Source organism: Miscanthus floridulus, unplaced genomic scaffold, assembly GCF_019320115.1.
Source record: "Miscanthus floridulus cultivar M001 unplaced genomic scaffold, ASM1932011v1 os_2158_1_2, whole genome shotgun sequence".
In the NCBI taxonomy this organism is placed as follows: Eukaryota; Viridiplantae; Streptophyta; class Magnoliopsida; order Poales; family Poaceae; genus Miscanthus; species Miscanthus floridulus.
Genome location: NW_027098130.1, coordinates 26,999 through 44,811, shown reverse-complemented (window position 1 = coordinate 44,811; position 17,813 = coordinate 26,999). Strand labels below are relative to the sequence as shown.

At 44.9% G+C, this 17,813-nt stretch overlaps 1 protein-coding gene across 1 annotated transcript; it reads right to left on the bottom strand.

The window, feature by feature from the left end:
• Positions 1-15,160: 15,160 nt before the first annotated feature.
• On the bottom strand, positions 15,161-17,533 carry LOC136534669 (E3 ubiquitin-protein ligase Os04g0590900-like). The gene has a single exon (XM_066527055.1). The coding sequence runs from the start codon at positions 17,039-17,041 to the stop codon at positions 15,866-15,868; it is 1,176 nt and encodes a 391-aa protein (XP_066383152.1). The 5' UTR covers positions 17,042-17,533; the 3' UTR covers positions 15,161-15,865.
• Positions 17,534-17,813: the final 280 nt, after the last annotated feature.

Here is a 17,813-nt window from a genome sequence, read left to right as displayed (position 1 = left end):
GGGAGACCCTGCTACAAAAACAAGTTGTGTGTCAATTATTTTTTAAGCCAATAGAAAATTAATGGAAAATAATATTTCATTCACTTTCATTCGTACCTAGGGTGAGGTAGGGGAAGCGGTGGTGCCCCAGGAATGATGATGAAGCGTTTGCGCCATTGAATAAATGTCTTTTCTGCTTCTCCTAGTGTCTTCTCCCCATCACCGCCTTCAATGTCAAGAGAAACATTGCTGTAACCTTTGAGCACTCTATCGACCGAGACGCTAGCATATCTAGGTTGAATAACTGACCCATGAATTCTTGGTGTCTTCGTTCGGTCTATTGGAGATACAACCCCGACAGCCACCATGATTGATGCATTATTACCATCTGGAATGTGCAGCTCACATGTTGTTAGAGGCTCGGTAATGTCATCAATAGGGAAGCGCAACCCAGCGTCGTCTTGAATAACTGGCAGCTCCGTAGAAGCACAACTGCTTTTCATCTGACCAACGGGGCTAATGGTGACTCCCGGCGTTGATTGCGATTGCATTTGACTCATTGCTAGCTGCACTTGCCTCTTGATCTCCTCCTGCATTCTTGCCTTAAGAGATTTTCTCGTTCACGTGATTCAAGCAATGCTTGTCGTGACTCGTCAACAAATTGCTCCAATGCACGGATTTGTTCTGCCTCCTCATCCTTCTTTCTTTGGCGGCTTCTGTAGGTATCCTTGTCTGCTGGGAATACGTGTAGCCACGGAACCACCCCATAGCCTCTTGTTCGACCACTGTGTTCGGGATTCTCTAGTGCATATGTCAATTTATCCTTCTCTCTGTTGAGCTTGAAAACACCACTATCAGCTTCTTCCCTAGCACGAGCTAGTCTCTGTGTTGCTCTCTCAATTTTTTGGCCAAAAATTAGCTTGCCAGTGTCTAGGTCTAGGCTTCCCCCATGAGCGTAGAACCAATTCTTCGCGCGTTGAGGCCAGTTCTTCTCTATTGTTTCAGGTATGATTCCCTTAGCAGTAATCTCTGCTTCTAGGTTCTGCCACTTGGGAATAGCACTCTTATAACCACATGATCCCATGCAATGATGGTATTGCTTCTGTCGGGCATTCTGCCGATTCCTCATCACACGTTCCTCACTGTCTTGGGATGTCTTGTATTCTACGAAGGCATCCCAATGGGACTCCAACTTAACAAACGCCTTAGCATTGAAATTTAGCGTAGCATTCTTCAAGATAAACTTTTTATACAATGTCTTCTTCCAACTCTGGAATAATGTTGCCATCTTCTTCATTGTCCAATCCCTCACTAGCTCCTTCAAAGCATCATCTGCTTGTAATGTGAAATGCTGAGTGATATCTCTCCAAGCTAGGTTCTTGTCACGATCAGATACAAAACTAACATTAGGAGCGGATATCTTCTGCTTCCATTCACGAGCACTAACTGGGATCCTATCCCTTACAACGAACCCACATTGATTGACATATGTCTAAGCATGTGGTCCCAATGGTTTGCCGGTGTCGGTGTCGAATTCTGATATTATGAAACGGCCCTCTAATGGCTTTTTTGGCCCTCGGACTTTCCTACTTTTGTCGGTGGTTGATGTAGATCCAGAGACCGGCTACATGAGTAGAAACACAACGATTAACAACAAATATACGTACGCATGCATCTATAAGAGATGATAGATAATCGAATATACCTCGCCAGTATTTTCTTGTGCGACAATTTGTTGATCTTCAACCACCGACATATTCAGGATATCCTCATAATCAGCAAAGTACTGACTCGTGTCATCTACATCCACATTGGTGCCGACGTTGATAATATCCGCCATTATGTCATCACTCAAGTTATCATTCGGAGCAGCCATTTGTATCTTCAAGATAACACATAGATAGAATTACTATGGTACATAACATAAGTACATGTGATAACACATATAGAATTACTAAATCCAATTAAATATAATAACACATAATATTTCATCAACATGGAAATAAGTACATGTATATATATACACATAGAATGATACAATATATTTTCTCTCTCTCTCAACACATAGAAATAAGTGCATATGTCTATATCTCTAGATATGCATGTGATACACATAGAATGTCTCTCTAGATACAATTTTCTCTCTCTCTCAACACATGAAAATAAGTACATGTATATATACATATAGAAATAATTAAGTACATATGTATACATATAGAATCTCTCTCTAGATATAATATATAGAGAGAGATAGAATATATAATTACTAAATCCAATTAAATAAATCTAACATGAAATTAGATAAACTAGTAAGATAATACATTTTAATCTAACATATATCAAAAACTATAATAAAAAACTATCTAAAAAAAACTATCTAAATAAAATACTAATTAAATTTTAATACATTTAAATCTAATATATCAAAAATTATCTAAAAATAACTAAAAAACTAACAATAAACTACATGTACTTATTTTAATCTAACATACAGCCGAGACTTTGTAAAAAAAATCTAAAAAACATGGCCGATCGAGAGCAGCAGATCATATCGAGTTCGACGGAGGCCGTACGGCGTGGGCGCGTGGGAAGAGCGTTGGCGACAGATGGTGGGGTCGGGTGCGGTGGCGGAGACAGGATGCGGCGATGCGGGCCTAGAGAATGGCGCGGCCAGGCGGGGGTTGACGACGGCGGCGGTGCGGTAGAGACGAGCTCGACGACGGTGGATGGCGCGGCCAGGCGGGCGGCTGAGCGACGGAGGCGAGATCGAAGATGAACAGAACAGACGTTCGATATATATAGCCTGCGACCCTTTAGTCTCGGCTGGTAACACCAGCCGGGACTAAAGGGCATTTAGTCCCGGTTGGTAACATCAACCGGGACTAAAGGTCCAACCCTTTAGTCCCAGTTGGTCTTACCAGCCGGGACTAAATGTCCTTTAGTCCCGGCTCGTGTTGCCAGCCGGGACTAAAGGTATTTTTTGGCGGGCACCGAAATTGCCGCCCACCCTTTAGTCCCAGTTCTTGGTCTGGGCCGGGACTGAAGCCCTAAAAAATTTGCCAACCCGCCAGCGTAATTGGAAAGGCCTGGGATTTTGTTTTTGTTTAATACTAGGTTAATCAATTAATTCCATAGCAACTTTAATACTTTGCAATATTTATTTTAAAAAATACTATTGATTAACTAATTATTTATTGTAAATAGGAAAATTTTGTAACCTAAAGTTTTTAATTTCTTTTATGAATATAGAATATAAATGTTACTAATACTAAGTATTTTGTTAATGCAAAAATATATTTCTAACTTAAAATTAATAAAACTAATATTATTCGATAGAAAATTTATTATCACATTATTGTAACGTCAATGTTTCAATTTTTTCTCGGTTTTTGACCAAAATTGACAGGAATTTTTTGTTGAACCTATAAAAATAGAGAAAATATAGTATTTTTTGTTCTACAACTTTCTCAAATGAAAAAATGGCCTATATAAGGATTGTATATATTGATGAGCTTAACAAACTCGGTATTCAAAACTTTTCAATTTGAGACAATCTAGGGTCCCAAAAACTAGTTTGTAGGCGTCGAAATTTAAAAATCACAAATTTGAACCGTCCAAACTTTCTCAAATGGAAAGTTGACCAAAACAACAATTATATATTCCCATTTGGATCTGTTCCATCTATGCGAACACCACTATTTTGATTGGTGCTCCTTTTATCTTGGGCAACTGTGTAAAATGTATTCCCATTTATCTCGTACCCTTGGTACGTGAGGATATGCCACGATGGCTGCCTAGCCAACAAATACAGTTGCTCATCAATATTATCATCGCCTTGATATTCTTTTCGCAACCAACCACTGAAACTTTTCATGTGCTGACGCCTAATCCAAGCTTCAGTCTTCCCTGGAAATTTGGATCGTAAAAACTCCTTATGTATCTCGATGTACGAATGCACCAATGATGAGTTCTGAAGAACTGTTGAAAGGTCCTAATGGCTAGAGGGGGGGTGAATAGCCTAATAAAAAATTTCTACAACAACACTTAACCAAATGGTTAGACAATTATGAGGCGAAGCGAGTGTTGCACTAGCCTACTTAAAATGCAAGCCACCTACCACAATTCTAGTTTAGATAGTGTCTATTCACACAATAGCAAAGACACTATCCTATGTTAGTGTGCTCTCAAAGACTAACTAAAGAGCCACACCAACCAAGCAAGCAAGCTCTCACAACTAGCTACACTAAAGAGCTTGTCAACTAGTTTGCGGTAAAGTAAAGAGAGTGGTTAGGATAGTTATACCGCCGTGTAGATGAAGAACCAATCAATCACAAAGATGAATAACAATAAAGACCAATCACCTCGGAATCAATGATGAAGACAATGATTTTTTACCGAGGTTCACTTGCTTGCCGGCAAGCTAGTCCTCGTTGTGGCGATTCACTCACTTAGAGGTTCACGCGCTAATTGGCTTCACACGCCAAACCCTCAATAGGGTGCCGCACAACCAACACAAGATGAGAATCACACAAGCCACGAGCAATTCACTAAAGTACCTTTTGGCTCTCCACCGGGGACAAGGTCAAGAACCCCTCACAATCACCACGATCGGAGCCGGAGACAATCACCTCCTCCGCTCGATGATCCTCGCTGCTCCAAGCCGTCTAGGTGGCGGCAACCACCAAGAGTAACAAGCGAAATCCGCAGCGAACCACGATCACTAAGTGCCTCTAGATGCAATCACTCAAGCAATGCACTTGGATCACTCCCAATCTCACTATGATGATGAATTAATGATGTAGATGAGTGGGAGTCCTTTGGCTAGGCTCACAAGGTTACTATGTCAATGAAAATGTGCAAGAGTTGTCCCTTGAGCCGGCCATGGGGCTATAAATAGAGCCCCCATCAAATAGAGCCGTTATACCCCTTCACTGGGCAAAACACGCTCTGACCGGACGCTCCGGTCACACTGACCGGACGCTGGCCCTCAGCGTCCGGTCGCCCGATGGACGCCACGTGTCATCCCCTTCAAACGCTGTTCGTCAGATTCCAACGGCTACGAAGCTGACCGGACGCTCCGGTAAAACTGACCGGACGCTGAAGCCCCAGCGTCCGGTCGTTTCCAGTAAGCTCCCCGAGGCATGTTTTTTTCGACTGGACGCGTCCGGTCCACCTTGACCGGACGCAGACCAGCGTCCGGTGCTCAACCCTACCTACTGTGCCGTCTAATAGCTCGACCGGACGCAGCCTTTCAGCGTTCGGTCGCTGAGTGACCCAGCGTCCGGTCAGTAGACCGACGCCAGCATCATTTTGACCAACTCTATTTCAACTCTAACTTCTTCACCCTTGCTCAAATGTGCCAATCACCAAGAATTTTGCATCCGGTGCAATAGAAAATAGACATTTTATTTTCCCAAAAGTGCCGAATGAGTTAGAGCATATGTGTTAGCATATTTTTACAAATATTTTCAAGGGTGTTAGCACTCCACTAGATCCTAAATGCATATGCAATGAGTTAGAGCATCTAGTGGCACTTTGATAACTGCATTCCGATACAAGTTTCACCCCTCTTAATAGTACGGCTATCAAACCTAAATGTGATCACACTCTCTAAGTGTCTTGATCACCAAAACAAAATAGCTACTACAAGTTATACCTTTGCCTTGAGCTTTTTGTTTTTCTCTTTCTTCTCTTCAAGTTTAAGCCCTTGATCATCTCCATGCTATCACCATTGTCATGTTATGATCTTCATTTGCTTCTCTACTTGAAGTGTGCTACCTATCTCATGATCACTTGATGAACTAGGTTAGCACTTAGGGTTTCATCAATTCACCAAAACCAAACTAAAGCTTTCAACTGTATAGTGTGCTTTATTGAAATAATCGTCTTCCATGCCGATATATGTTTTCTTCCCTAAAGTTCCTTTACCACTGAGTCGCCCCTCGTGTCGTGATTCGAGAACACCAATCGGGGCAAGGTCAGGAATAAAGTCAACACAGAACTCAATGACCTCCTCTGTTCCATAGCCCTGGGCGATGCTTCCTTCAGGCTTAGAACGGACTTTCACATATTTCTTCAAGACTCCCATAAACCTCTTGAAGGGGAACATGTTATGTAAGAACACAGGTCCAAGAGAATACTAATCTCCTTCACCAAATGAACTAGGATGTGTGTCATGATATTAAAGAAGGATGGAGAGAACACCAACTCAAAGCTGATAAGACATTGAACCACATCATTCTGTAGAGTAGCTAGTTCCACTGGATTGATTGCCTTCTGAGAAATTGCATTGAGGAATGCACATAGCTTCACGGTGGCTAGACGTACATATGCAGGTAGAATTCCTCTTAAAGCAACTAGAAGCAATTGCGTCATAAGCACGTGGCAGTCATGGGACTTTAAGTTTAGGAATTTCTTATCTGGCACATTTATTATACCCTTTATATTGGAGGAGAATCTCGATGGGACCTTGATGCTGCTTAGACATTCGAACATGCTGTCCCTCTCTTCTTTGCTAAGCGTGTAGCTAGCAGGACTTAAGTAATGACGTCCATTATCTATCTTCTCTGGATGAAGATTGTCTCGTTCTTTCATGCCCTGCAAGTCCTGGCGTGCTTCAAGTGAATCATTTGGCTTCCCGTACACACCCATGAATCCTAACAGGTTCACACAAAGATTCTTTGTTAGGTGCATCACGTCGATTGCGTTGCGGACGTCTAGGACTTATCAATAGGGTAGCTCCCAAAAGATGGACTTCTTCTTCCACATAGGTGCGTGTCCCTTAGCATCTTTGGGAACAGATTCACTGCCTTGTCCCTTTCCAAATACTACTTTCACATCCTTGACCATTACGAGTACATCTTCCCCGGTTTGGTTATGAGGCTTCTTCTGATGGTCTGACTTACCTTTAAAATGCTTCCCTTTCTTTCTTACTTGGTGATTCAACGGAAGGAATCGACGATGGCCAAGGTACACAACCTTTCGACATCTTTTCAAATATATACTGTCAAGGTCATCAAAACAATGTGTGCATGCATTATATCCTTTGTTTGTCTGACCTGAAAGATTACTTAAAGCAGGCCAATCATTGATTGTTACGAACAACATTGCTCATAGGTCAAAGTGTTCTTGTTTGTACTCATCCCAGACACATACACCTGGTTTGTTCCATAAAACTAGAAGTTCTTTAACTAATGGCTTCAGATAGACATCAATATCGTTGCCAGGTTGCCTCGGACCTTGGATGAGGATCGACATCATAATGAACTTCCGCTTCATACATAACCATAGAGGAAGGTTATAGATACATAGAGTAACTAGCCAAGTGCTATGACTAGTGCTCTGCTCTCCAAAAAGATTCATACCATCTGTACTTAAGGCGAACCTTAAGTTTCTAGCCTCATTTGCAAACTCTGGAAATTCCCTGTCTATCGCTCTCCACTGGGACCCATGAAAGGTCCTTGTTTGGTTTTAGTAATTGAGTGACAACTTAGGTGGACTAATTGTATTTATGTGAGATACACAGGTGATTAGTCCACAGGTACATGTGTGTAAGCAACATATGCCATGAAGGTGAAAATGGCTTGGAGATGTTGCAAAGCTCACACATGTGATGATGAAGGAGCTTAAATGCACATGAGACATGACATTGAGTCATGTGATCAAGGTGGAGAAGATCAAGACAAGACTTGGCTTGATGGACCGGTTGCAAGCGTGAAGGGCAAGTCGAAGGCTTTGGAGTGATGGACCGCGTGGCGGTGAAGCTTGAGCAAGACTTTGCGCCGATGGACGATGGCAACGGTGAAGAGCAAGTAGAGTCAAGATCGATGAACCAATATGATCATGTGATGATATGAAGTGGATCATATCATTATTGATCGTGTTGGTGCATGTGTTGCATCGACGTTGAAGGAGATGGAATGGAATGCGCAAGGCAAAGGTATAACCTAGGGCATTTCATTTCACCGGTCATAGGTGTGTAGAGAAGTTTATGACCGGGTTTAGGATAGATGGCCGTACTATCAAGAGGGGCAAACTTGTTTGCATATCGGTCATCTAGTGCCATTCGAGTGATCTAACTTTGCATTGTCGCTAGGATCGAGTGGCGTGGCAAGTTGAGTGGCTAACATCCTTTGGGAAATGATTGTGAAAATGCTAACACACATACACATGGTGGTGTACACTTGGTGATGTTGGCACATTTACAAAGGAGGTGGTGTTTGTAGGGGTGAGATGGGTTTGGGTCCCTCTCTTCCTCCTGCCGAGCTTGCGAGGCGGGATTCGGCGCTTTCGGGAAAATGGAATGCCTATTTTCTATTGCGCCGGATGCAAATTCTGGTGGATAGCACATTGGTGCAAGGGTGAAGAAGTTAGAAGTGAAAACGAGTTGGTCGCAAAGATGCCGGCGTCGGTCAACTGACCGGACGCTGGATCTGAATGCACCGGACGCTGGAAGGCTACGTCCGGTCAGGCTGACGTACGGTGACGCAGTAACTGGAGAGTGACTGGACGCTGGCTGCGTTCGATCACGTTCGACCGGACACGTCCGGTCATGCTCAGGAGCTTACTGGAAACGACCGGACGCTGGGGGTTCAGCGTCCGGTCAGTTGAAGCTGCTGCGTCCGGTCAGGTCTAGTGACCGTTGGAATCGGGACACGTGGTCGTCTGCGAGCGACCGGACGCTGAGGTCCAGCGTTCGGTCAACACGACCGGAGCGTCCGGTCGGCCCGACCATTGCCCAGTGAAGGGGTAACGGCTAGTTTAGCCCTTGGGGCTATAAATAGAAGTGGCCTTCAGCCATGGCTGGTGCTGAGCACCTCAAGGGACTTAGTGTCCATGCTTGTGAGTGCTTGGGAGCCCTCCATCACACATATACTTGATAGTGATCATTCGATTGTGTGAGTGAGCGATTCTAGTGCGATTGCATTGTGAGGTTGCATCGAGTGGCACTAGGTGATCGAGTTGCAAGCCGATGGTGCTTGTTACTCTTGGAGGTTGCCACCTCCTAGATGGCTTGGTGGTGGTCTCCGTCGAAGCCCGCAAGAAGCTTGTGCGGCGCTCCGGAGAAGTGCTTGTGAGGGGCATTGTGCTCGCCCCGCGGGAGCCGCGAAGAGCAACTCTAGTAAAGCGTGTCATTGAGCTACCCTCACTCAAGGGGTAGGTTCTTGCGGCGCCCGACGTGCGGGCTTAGCGGGTGATGCTAATTAGCCGCCGAACCACCAAGTGAGCGGTCGACACAACGGGGACTAGCGTGTTGGCAAACACGTGAACCTCGGGAGAAAAATCATCGTGTCAACCTTATTCTTTCCGTTGGTTTGCATCCCCATTACACAAGCTTGCAATTACTTTTATACATATTAAGCTTGTGTAGTTGCTCTTGTGATTAGATAGCTTGTTTAGCTTGCTAATTACCTTCTTGCTTGTGTAGCATAGAAATAGCTCCCTTGCGTGGCTAATTTGGTTTTAGTAACCTTGTTAGTCACATTGCTTAGTTTGTGTAGCTAAGTATTTGCGCTCTCTAATTAGGCATTGGTTGCCTTGTTATTGAGCATTGCTAGTGAGCATCGTTAGCTTTATGCTTTTGCTTACTAGCATGTGTAGGAGCTCCCTTATCGCTTAAAGTACTAGTGGCCTAGGTTTGTGTAACCTTGCTCCTAGAATTGTTTAGGAGAGCTCTAGCTAGCCCGGCACCTTTGTTGCATAATTGTTATCTTTGCAAGGTGCTAGTGAACATATATAGTGGGGTATAGTCTTGGCTAGACCGATAGTTTTAATTCCGAATTTGTATCGGTTAGCCGACGCAATTAAGTTTTAGAAAAGACTATTCACCCCTCCTCTAGTTGTCATCTCGACCCTTCAACCCATCAGCTAGGTGTCTTAGCATATTGTCTACCTTACGGTCTTCTTTATACCACCGCAACAACTTTGCATGGTCTTTATTTCTGAACAAACGTTTTAAGCGTGGTATTATAGGAGCATACCACATAACCTTGGCAGGGATTTTCTTTCTAGGACGTTGTTCACCCTCGACATTACCAGGATCATCGCGCCTGATCTTATACCGCGATGCTTTACATACCGGGCATTCATCCAAATTCTCGTATTCATTGCCATGGTAGAGGATGCAGTCATTAGGACATGCATGTATCTTCTGGATTTTTAATCCCAATGGGCAGACAACCTTTTTTGCTTCGTACGTAGTGGTGTGCAATTCATTTGGCTTCGGAAGCATCTTCTTTATAAGGTTCAATAAATTCCCAAATGCCTTGTCGGATATACCATTCTTTGCCTTCCACTGTAGCAATTCCAGTGTTGTACCCAGCTTTTTTTGCCCCTCTTCGACCGTCGGGTATAGCAACTTCCTATGATCCTCAAGCATGCGCTCGAACTTAACTTTCTCTTTTTCACTTTCCCATTCTTGTTGTGCATCACGAATGGCATCGCCAAGAGCATCACCGAGATCATCTTCTACCGCTACCTCTTCTTTATCTCCCCCATTGTAGTATCATCAAAGGCACCATACTAAGCAATAATGTCATCAATGTCTAAATCTTCCCCTTCACCTTCTTCCATCATGATCCCGCTTTCTCCATGCTTAGTCCAACATATATAGTTTGACATGAAACCTGACTTAAGCAAATGTGAATGAAGACTCATTGAGCTTGAATATTCCTTTAAATTCTTACATAGGGCACATGAACAGCACATGAAACCATCCCGCTTATTTGCCTCGGCCACACCTAAGAAATAGTGCAAGCCCTCAATAAAGTCTTGGGAGCAGCGATCGGCATTATACATCCAATGGCGTGACATAATCTGTATTACACGACAAATTATGAAAACCTTGAACATAATTTAGTATTTTATTACACAACATAAATGACACACACACGGTTGATTAATTAACTAAGTCTGGCTACAACGTAAGCAATCCCAACTATCACTAAACAAACTAAAACTACAATGCACTTCAGTAACATAATTATTTCGTGATCGTACGCAACTAAAACAGACAAATTATTCTTCTGTTGAATATCAATAAGCTTCTCCTGCTGGCTCACTGCCTCATCAGCAGCAGCCGCTACCTCAAGCGCACCCAAATTCTGCACGTATGTAGCATAATCTTCCTCCCAGTACCAACCATCGCATCCATTGCTCTCCCACTGTAATTAAAGCCAAAAATTATTTAGTCAAAAATATTCAAGAAAAGCAGGTCAATTAGCCATACAGATAAAATGCGTAAGAAACTCATATCGCGATCCAGGCACTTGTAGAAAACATGACCCTTGTTGGGTCCCTGTCTCTTGACTCAGTACTTCATCACAATCTTCTGCTTACACTTGCCGCAGATAATGAGAGGGAGTTCTGGCCTCAGTCGTTTCGCAACCGAACGAGAGGCCGATGATCCGGTACCAGTTGTCATCTACTTTCTATACTTATTTTTACAAACTAGTGTAAATTTTATATTTTCTAAAATGATATATTTAAACAAAACTAGTACGGATTTCACATGTTTAAATAAATAACCATCCGTACTAGTTGACCTTGCTTACGTGATCATCTCGGCCAGCATTTCTCAGCGAGGACGAGCGAGGCGTGATTTTGATGAACTAATTTAACTTTTGTTTATCCAAACATATATGCAAATCATTATGTGATTTTGAGCTAAAAATGACATATAAAATCATAATAAAGTCCAACATATAAAGTTACACATGCATCTACATCGCAAAATGAGATAAGCTACTGATAAAACATAAGATGATTAAGTTTGTTACCTCCAAAATTGAAGAGCAACACCAATGGAGGGGGAGAGAGCAAGAACAACAGCAAGCTGAAGAACAGAGGCAGTGAGTTTGAATGGAATGGCTCGGGCTCGGGGAGAAAGAAATGAGCTGGATTATAGGCCGGGATAATTAGTCTCGGTTAGGGGTCCAAACCGGGACTAAAGATTAATCTTTATTCCCGGAAAATTACCCAAACCGGGACTAAAAGCTTTAGTCCCAGTTGGTATTACGAACCGGGACTAAAGGCAAACCTTTAGTCCCGGTTGGTAATACCAACCGGGACTAAAGGGTCCTTTAGTCCTGAGGGCAAAAAATGCCGAGGCTAATGCTAATTTGGGACATCGTTCTAAAGTCTGTTCTCTAGTAGTATAAGCCTGGGTAAAATACCCGATACCCATTACCCGTACCCGAATTACCTAAACCCGGACCCGAATTACCCGAACCCGAGGTACCCGATCCCAAATTCGGATAGCGATTTTGATTACCCGAAATTAGTTTGGGTAATTCGGGTAATATCCCCCGGTACCCAAACTACCCGAACTACCCAAAGATTTGTTTTGTCTTTGTATTCATCATGTGTTGTTAGCTGAACCATTTAACTTATCATTTTATTAGAATATAATTCTCTCTATTTGAATGAGTGACTGTAATATATTATTCTCTACAAATTGCTATTGAAATTCTATACAAATTGCTGCTGAAATTATGTATAGATCGCTACTGAAATTTAGTGTAGTTTGTTGTTTTCTGTAAATTTGGGTATATCGGGTAATACCCGAATCCGAACCCGAATTATTGGGTACCCGAATTTCCGGGTAGTGTTTTTTCAGGGGTAATATCGGGTAGCAATTTTTATTATCCGAATTTTGAATTACCCGAATTACCCGAACCGAAAAAATCGGGTAACCCGAACGCCTAGGCTTAAGCGACGCTTGGCACAAGCACCTGCCGAGACGTACAGGGTGGCAAAAAAATCTAGAACGGCTGTCTAGCGCCTCCCTAAGAGAGTATAAGCGCCCCAGCTTGTCGGTTGTCGCCCCCTGCTCATGTCTTCGCATTGCGACGAATTTCTGGTTTATTAAACAGGCCAGCCAGTAAGACATATGTTAACGGGCTCAAATGCTAACGTGGGCTCATTTTCTCTCCCCTCTGAGGTCTGCTAAGTCGAACACTGACCCGTGAACAATCTCAAACCAGGCATTGGGCCAAAGCTGCTGCTGGACCTATCCCTATCTCAGCCTAAGACGACCGGCGACCAGTAAGAATCCACGGCATTTCCTCAAAAAAAAAAAAAAAAAAAAAAAAAAAAAAAAATCCACGGCACAGAACCGACAGCAGGTTCTATAATTTGTTATGCAAGTACTGCTAGGATGGAATTGCCACTTTTAGCGTCCGTATGAATTATTAGAAAAATACGAGGTAGGAGAACTTTACTATCAGGACTAGGACTAGAGGTGAAAATGGTACGGATATTTTCCGACCGTATTCGAGATCAAATCCGTTTAGAGTAGTTCAGATCTGTCCGTATCCGAGTCCGGATATTCAATATCCGATACCGTATCCGTATTCGAATACTAAAATTGCATATTTATGATGTCGATATCCAATCATATCCTATCCGACGTAGCTGACACTATCCATATTCGAATCCGAATTCGAACAGAAATATGAAAACAAATGTAATACCAGTAATATCCGTTCGTATCCGATCTGTTTACATCCCTGACTAGGACCCGTTTAGATCCTAGTATGAGTTAATAGTTAGCTACTACAATTAGCTCTAAGTAATCCAAACATCCACAACTAATAACCCAACTAATAACTTAAAACGGTGCATTTAGACAATAAAGAATTATTATCTGGCTCCTAATGGCAAAGTATTACTACTAACTATTAGCTAGAGGATCCACACAAGATTCAACTAATAGGTCAGCTAATAGATTAAAATGCTATTAGAGTATCTTCAAGAGTCTTTTTAAGCTCGTTCCCTAAATCATCATTTGGAGACCATTTAAATAAAAATCATTCTATATCTTTCCGTCCTCGACAACTTTTCTATGTCTTGTAAGCACTCTAAGAAGCCAATTCCACTCTTTTTTTTGGCTAATGAGAAATTCGAAATAGAGAATATCAATATTTGAAGATCTAATAAGGTTGTTGAAGGTAGCTGCTAAAAATTAGCTGTCGGGATAACGGGCCCAGGATTCTTGAAGAAGGCCATTTGTAACCAAGAAAGAAAGAAAACTTTTTCTCCCCTATCAGGCATTTACGCCTACGCAAGCTCGTCCAGGTCCAGCCGTTAACCGTCCCAAACTTTCGCTCAGTTTAATTCCCACAGAAAGTAGAAATATATAATTCAATCACGCCTATGGACATCTCTGGCGAGATCGAGCAGGAACACACACACGACCTCTTTTCTGTCTGCTTGCCCAGATGGCCAGATGCCATGTCCAGGTCCAACTTTCCTGGCCGCCCGGCCAATCACCTCTATGCTTCGGAGTCACTCATGTCGCGCGTGTTCTAATCCCCTGACACCGTGCAGCCACAACGCAGGGCTCTGAATTCTTCTGCAATGTACTAATCAGTAATCACCTCCCTATGCAGATTCAGCATTCATGTAGAGTACTCACCCATCGCGGGACAATGCAGAATGGCCTTCTTTTTGTCATTCTGCAAAACTCCAAACTCGCAAATATTCGGACAGATCAAGTGCATGATGGAAGGAAAAGTCGCGCTAAGCAGGCAGGTCAGGCCATGATTAGTTGTGCAAACTCGCACCACACCGCACCAACCGCCTTTCAATGACGAGGATCCCCTCCACCGACGTCCTAGAAAAGCAGAGGCCACAAGCCCAAAACGTTGCGTGAATTGCACATCACTGCTCCCCAGGCAGGGGGGCTTGACGTCCAGCTCTAACAGAGGCTAACGCTTTTAGCAGTTCCAGTACAAATAAAGTGATCCACATAGACTAAAAAATATTGAGACTACTATTCACATAATACAAACTATCACTACTTGTAGTTTGTAAAGAACCTTTTTCTTTTCATTATGCCTCACCTTTATTATCTCCCTCTTCTTTTTTAGCATGGTACACCTTCTCTCGAGCATATAGACAGATGTAGAGCACCTACTTTTTTTTTTTATCTGATGATACGTGGCTCTTGGGGCGCGTTGGGGAAGGCCACCCAACTTGGCAAGCATCAGTACTGACAGTAAGCTTAACAAAATGCTAGTAGATGACAACAGCACAAGGACAAAGACAATAATATGTTTCTTTCCAGCAACATCTGCAAGCCAATTTACGACCTGAAGAGGCCTAAAAAAAGCCCTTTTTTGTGATATCAGGCTTACTGGGTCGAGTGCAAGTTTACGACAGTAAGCTTAACAAAATGCTAGTAGATGACATCAGCAGTTGTGGATCCAGCCTCGACACCAACCAAACCCCAACCACAAATTGGCGTACGGAAAAATGCAAGTTTATATGGCCACCCAAATTGTTGTGCTACGTATAACAGAAGCTTGAATGAAATGGTGTGTTGCCCAGTGTCAGCTGGCAGCATTATTGAGCAGCAAGGCACTGGTCACCTAACGAGACCAAATACCTGCAGATCTAAATGAGATCATACTATAATTCAGACAGACACGAAGACATAATCGTGCTGAATTGGTCACGCTTCCCTTTTTAAGTTCAATACACACATCAGCAAATGATTGTTCTAAGTTGACAACTACTAGTAGAAGCCAGTGCTGAGACTGACTGACTTCTCACCCGGAGAAAAACCTATGGTGTAACACTTAACTCACTAATGCAGGGAGAATTCTGTGAAGTGGAATCCAATCGTGTAGAGAAATGAGTGGCGAGATGGAAGAAAGGTGAAAAGAAGTGTTCCAAGCCCTATGCTGTTGCAGACGATGGGTTTCTGTCTGCAGCCTGTGCTACCACAATTCACAGGAAGTCAGGAACTGAAGGAAACAGGAATCTGCAGACTTTGGTACTGGCACCTTGATCTTCACCGGAAGCACACACGCGCACAAAAAACAAAGTATGGATGTCATGTATCCCTAGTCAGACGAAGAACCATCACCGAGGCTCAATTGCCTCACATAGGAAGAATCGAATCCTTTCCCCTGCCACTCCTGCTGCTGAAGCACGACCTTCCAACAGACGGCAATCGCTTCGCTGCATCCGGTATTGCGCGGCCGCTGCGGCCGCCGCAGTCCTTGCTGTGCTCCCCGTGGCACCGTCCCGACGAGCCTGACAGGAGGCCGCTCTCCCGGGCCATCATCAGCTCGTCCTCCATGCTGGCCTGCAGCACGTCGGCGATGGACATGCGGCCCTCGCGGTGCGTGTCGGACAGCGACGACCACGCCCTCACCGGCAGCGCGCAGTCCTCCTTTATCTCGGCAATGCCGCTGGCCTCCTCTGATCTCCCCGGACAATCCTTCGGCGCCGGTCGCTCCTGGCCGTCACCGCCGTTGCCGCTGACCACATTCTGATTCTGACTCTGCGGTACGCCACGCACGGGCTCCGAGGAGTCGTCGACCGTTAGGATCAGCTCGGGGTTGCTGTCTCTCCGGTCGCGGTCCTCCCGCGGGGCGCCACGGCGGTCCGGCTCCGGTGACACCACCCCGACGGTGACGAAGGCGATGTTACAGCGGCAGAGCGGGCAGTTGGAGTGCGACTTGAGCCACGTGTCGATGCACGGCAGGTGGAAGGCGTGGCTGCACTTGGGCAGCAGCCGGAGGCTCTCGCCGTCCCGGAACTCGCCGAGGCAGACGGAGCAGTCGGTGCTGTCCACGAACCCGTCGCCGCGCTTGTACTTGCACACCGTGATCTTGTTGATCAGGGTCTCGTCCAGCCCGTCCGACGGCACGGCGCCCCACGGCTCCTGACTCCGCGAATCGCCGCCGCCGCCGCCGTCGCCGCCACGGCCGCGGCCCCTGCGGGGACCGAAGAGCATGTTCCGCAGGGAGCTGAAGGTGCCGCAGTACTTGGAGATGATGGTGTAGTAGCTGACGAGGAGGAAGGCGCTGGCGAGCACGCCGATGATGGCGATGACGAGGGGCGAGAAGGTGGGGCCGGAGGAGTCGTCGCCGCCGCCGGGGCCGGCGATGTCGAAGGCCGGCGGCGGGGGCGGGAAGATGAAGTAGCACCACTGCCGGCAGTACATACTGCAGAGGCCCTGGGAGCAGTCCCTGGTTGGCTCATAGGGCACCCACGTCGGCTGCGGCCCAGCAATTGTTGCAGGAGGAGAAGACGACGCCACTGCCGCCATGGAAGACGGAAGCACAGTGACAACAACCAACCCCGGTGGGCTGAAAGGGGAGGAAAGGATAGAGAAACTGAGCCCCAACGTTGGGTAAATCTCAGCTACCTCTATCTCAGACAATCCTCCTGAGACTGCCAAGTTCTAGCAGCGCACTGGAGCACGGCATCTTCATGAGTTTCCGCTCCAAAATCCAAATAATTGTAGCCATATGATGGAAGCAAGAGAGGTAGGTGCCTGTGCTCGTATCTATGCACTATGCAGCTGAGCTTTCCAGGAGCTGGGAAATGTTGAGCGGAGGAGGGGAAGACAGATCACGAGATGCTGCCAGTGTGAGGCATGAGCCTCCGAGGAATTGGTGCTACGGAGTACAGAGCAGTGAGAGGAGTGAGAGCCAGACCAAACCAGAATGTTCTTGCGTTAGAAGCTGACAGGGAGGGGGAAGGAGAAGATGGTAGTGGTTGGGGGCTGGGCCCGACGCTGCCGCTCTGCTTTCATTTTCTTTTGCTCTCTGTGCAGCTGCCGTTCATGGCCTTCCCTTTACCTAGTTTGTCTCCTTCGGCAGACAGGAGAAAGGGAGTGCTTGGATGAAAGGATGACAGAAGTAGAAGTGAGTGAACTCATATGCTTATACCTCCCTAAAATGAAATAAAACAGCTGTGTCAGTAACAATGCAATTTATTCCTCATTCCTCATCCTAACTTACATGGAGGTATGGAGCAAACAAAGTCATTCAAATTTTGTCACTTGACAGGGGTGACTGAAACCATCCTCCAACCAT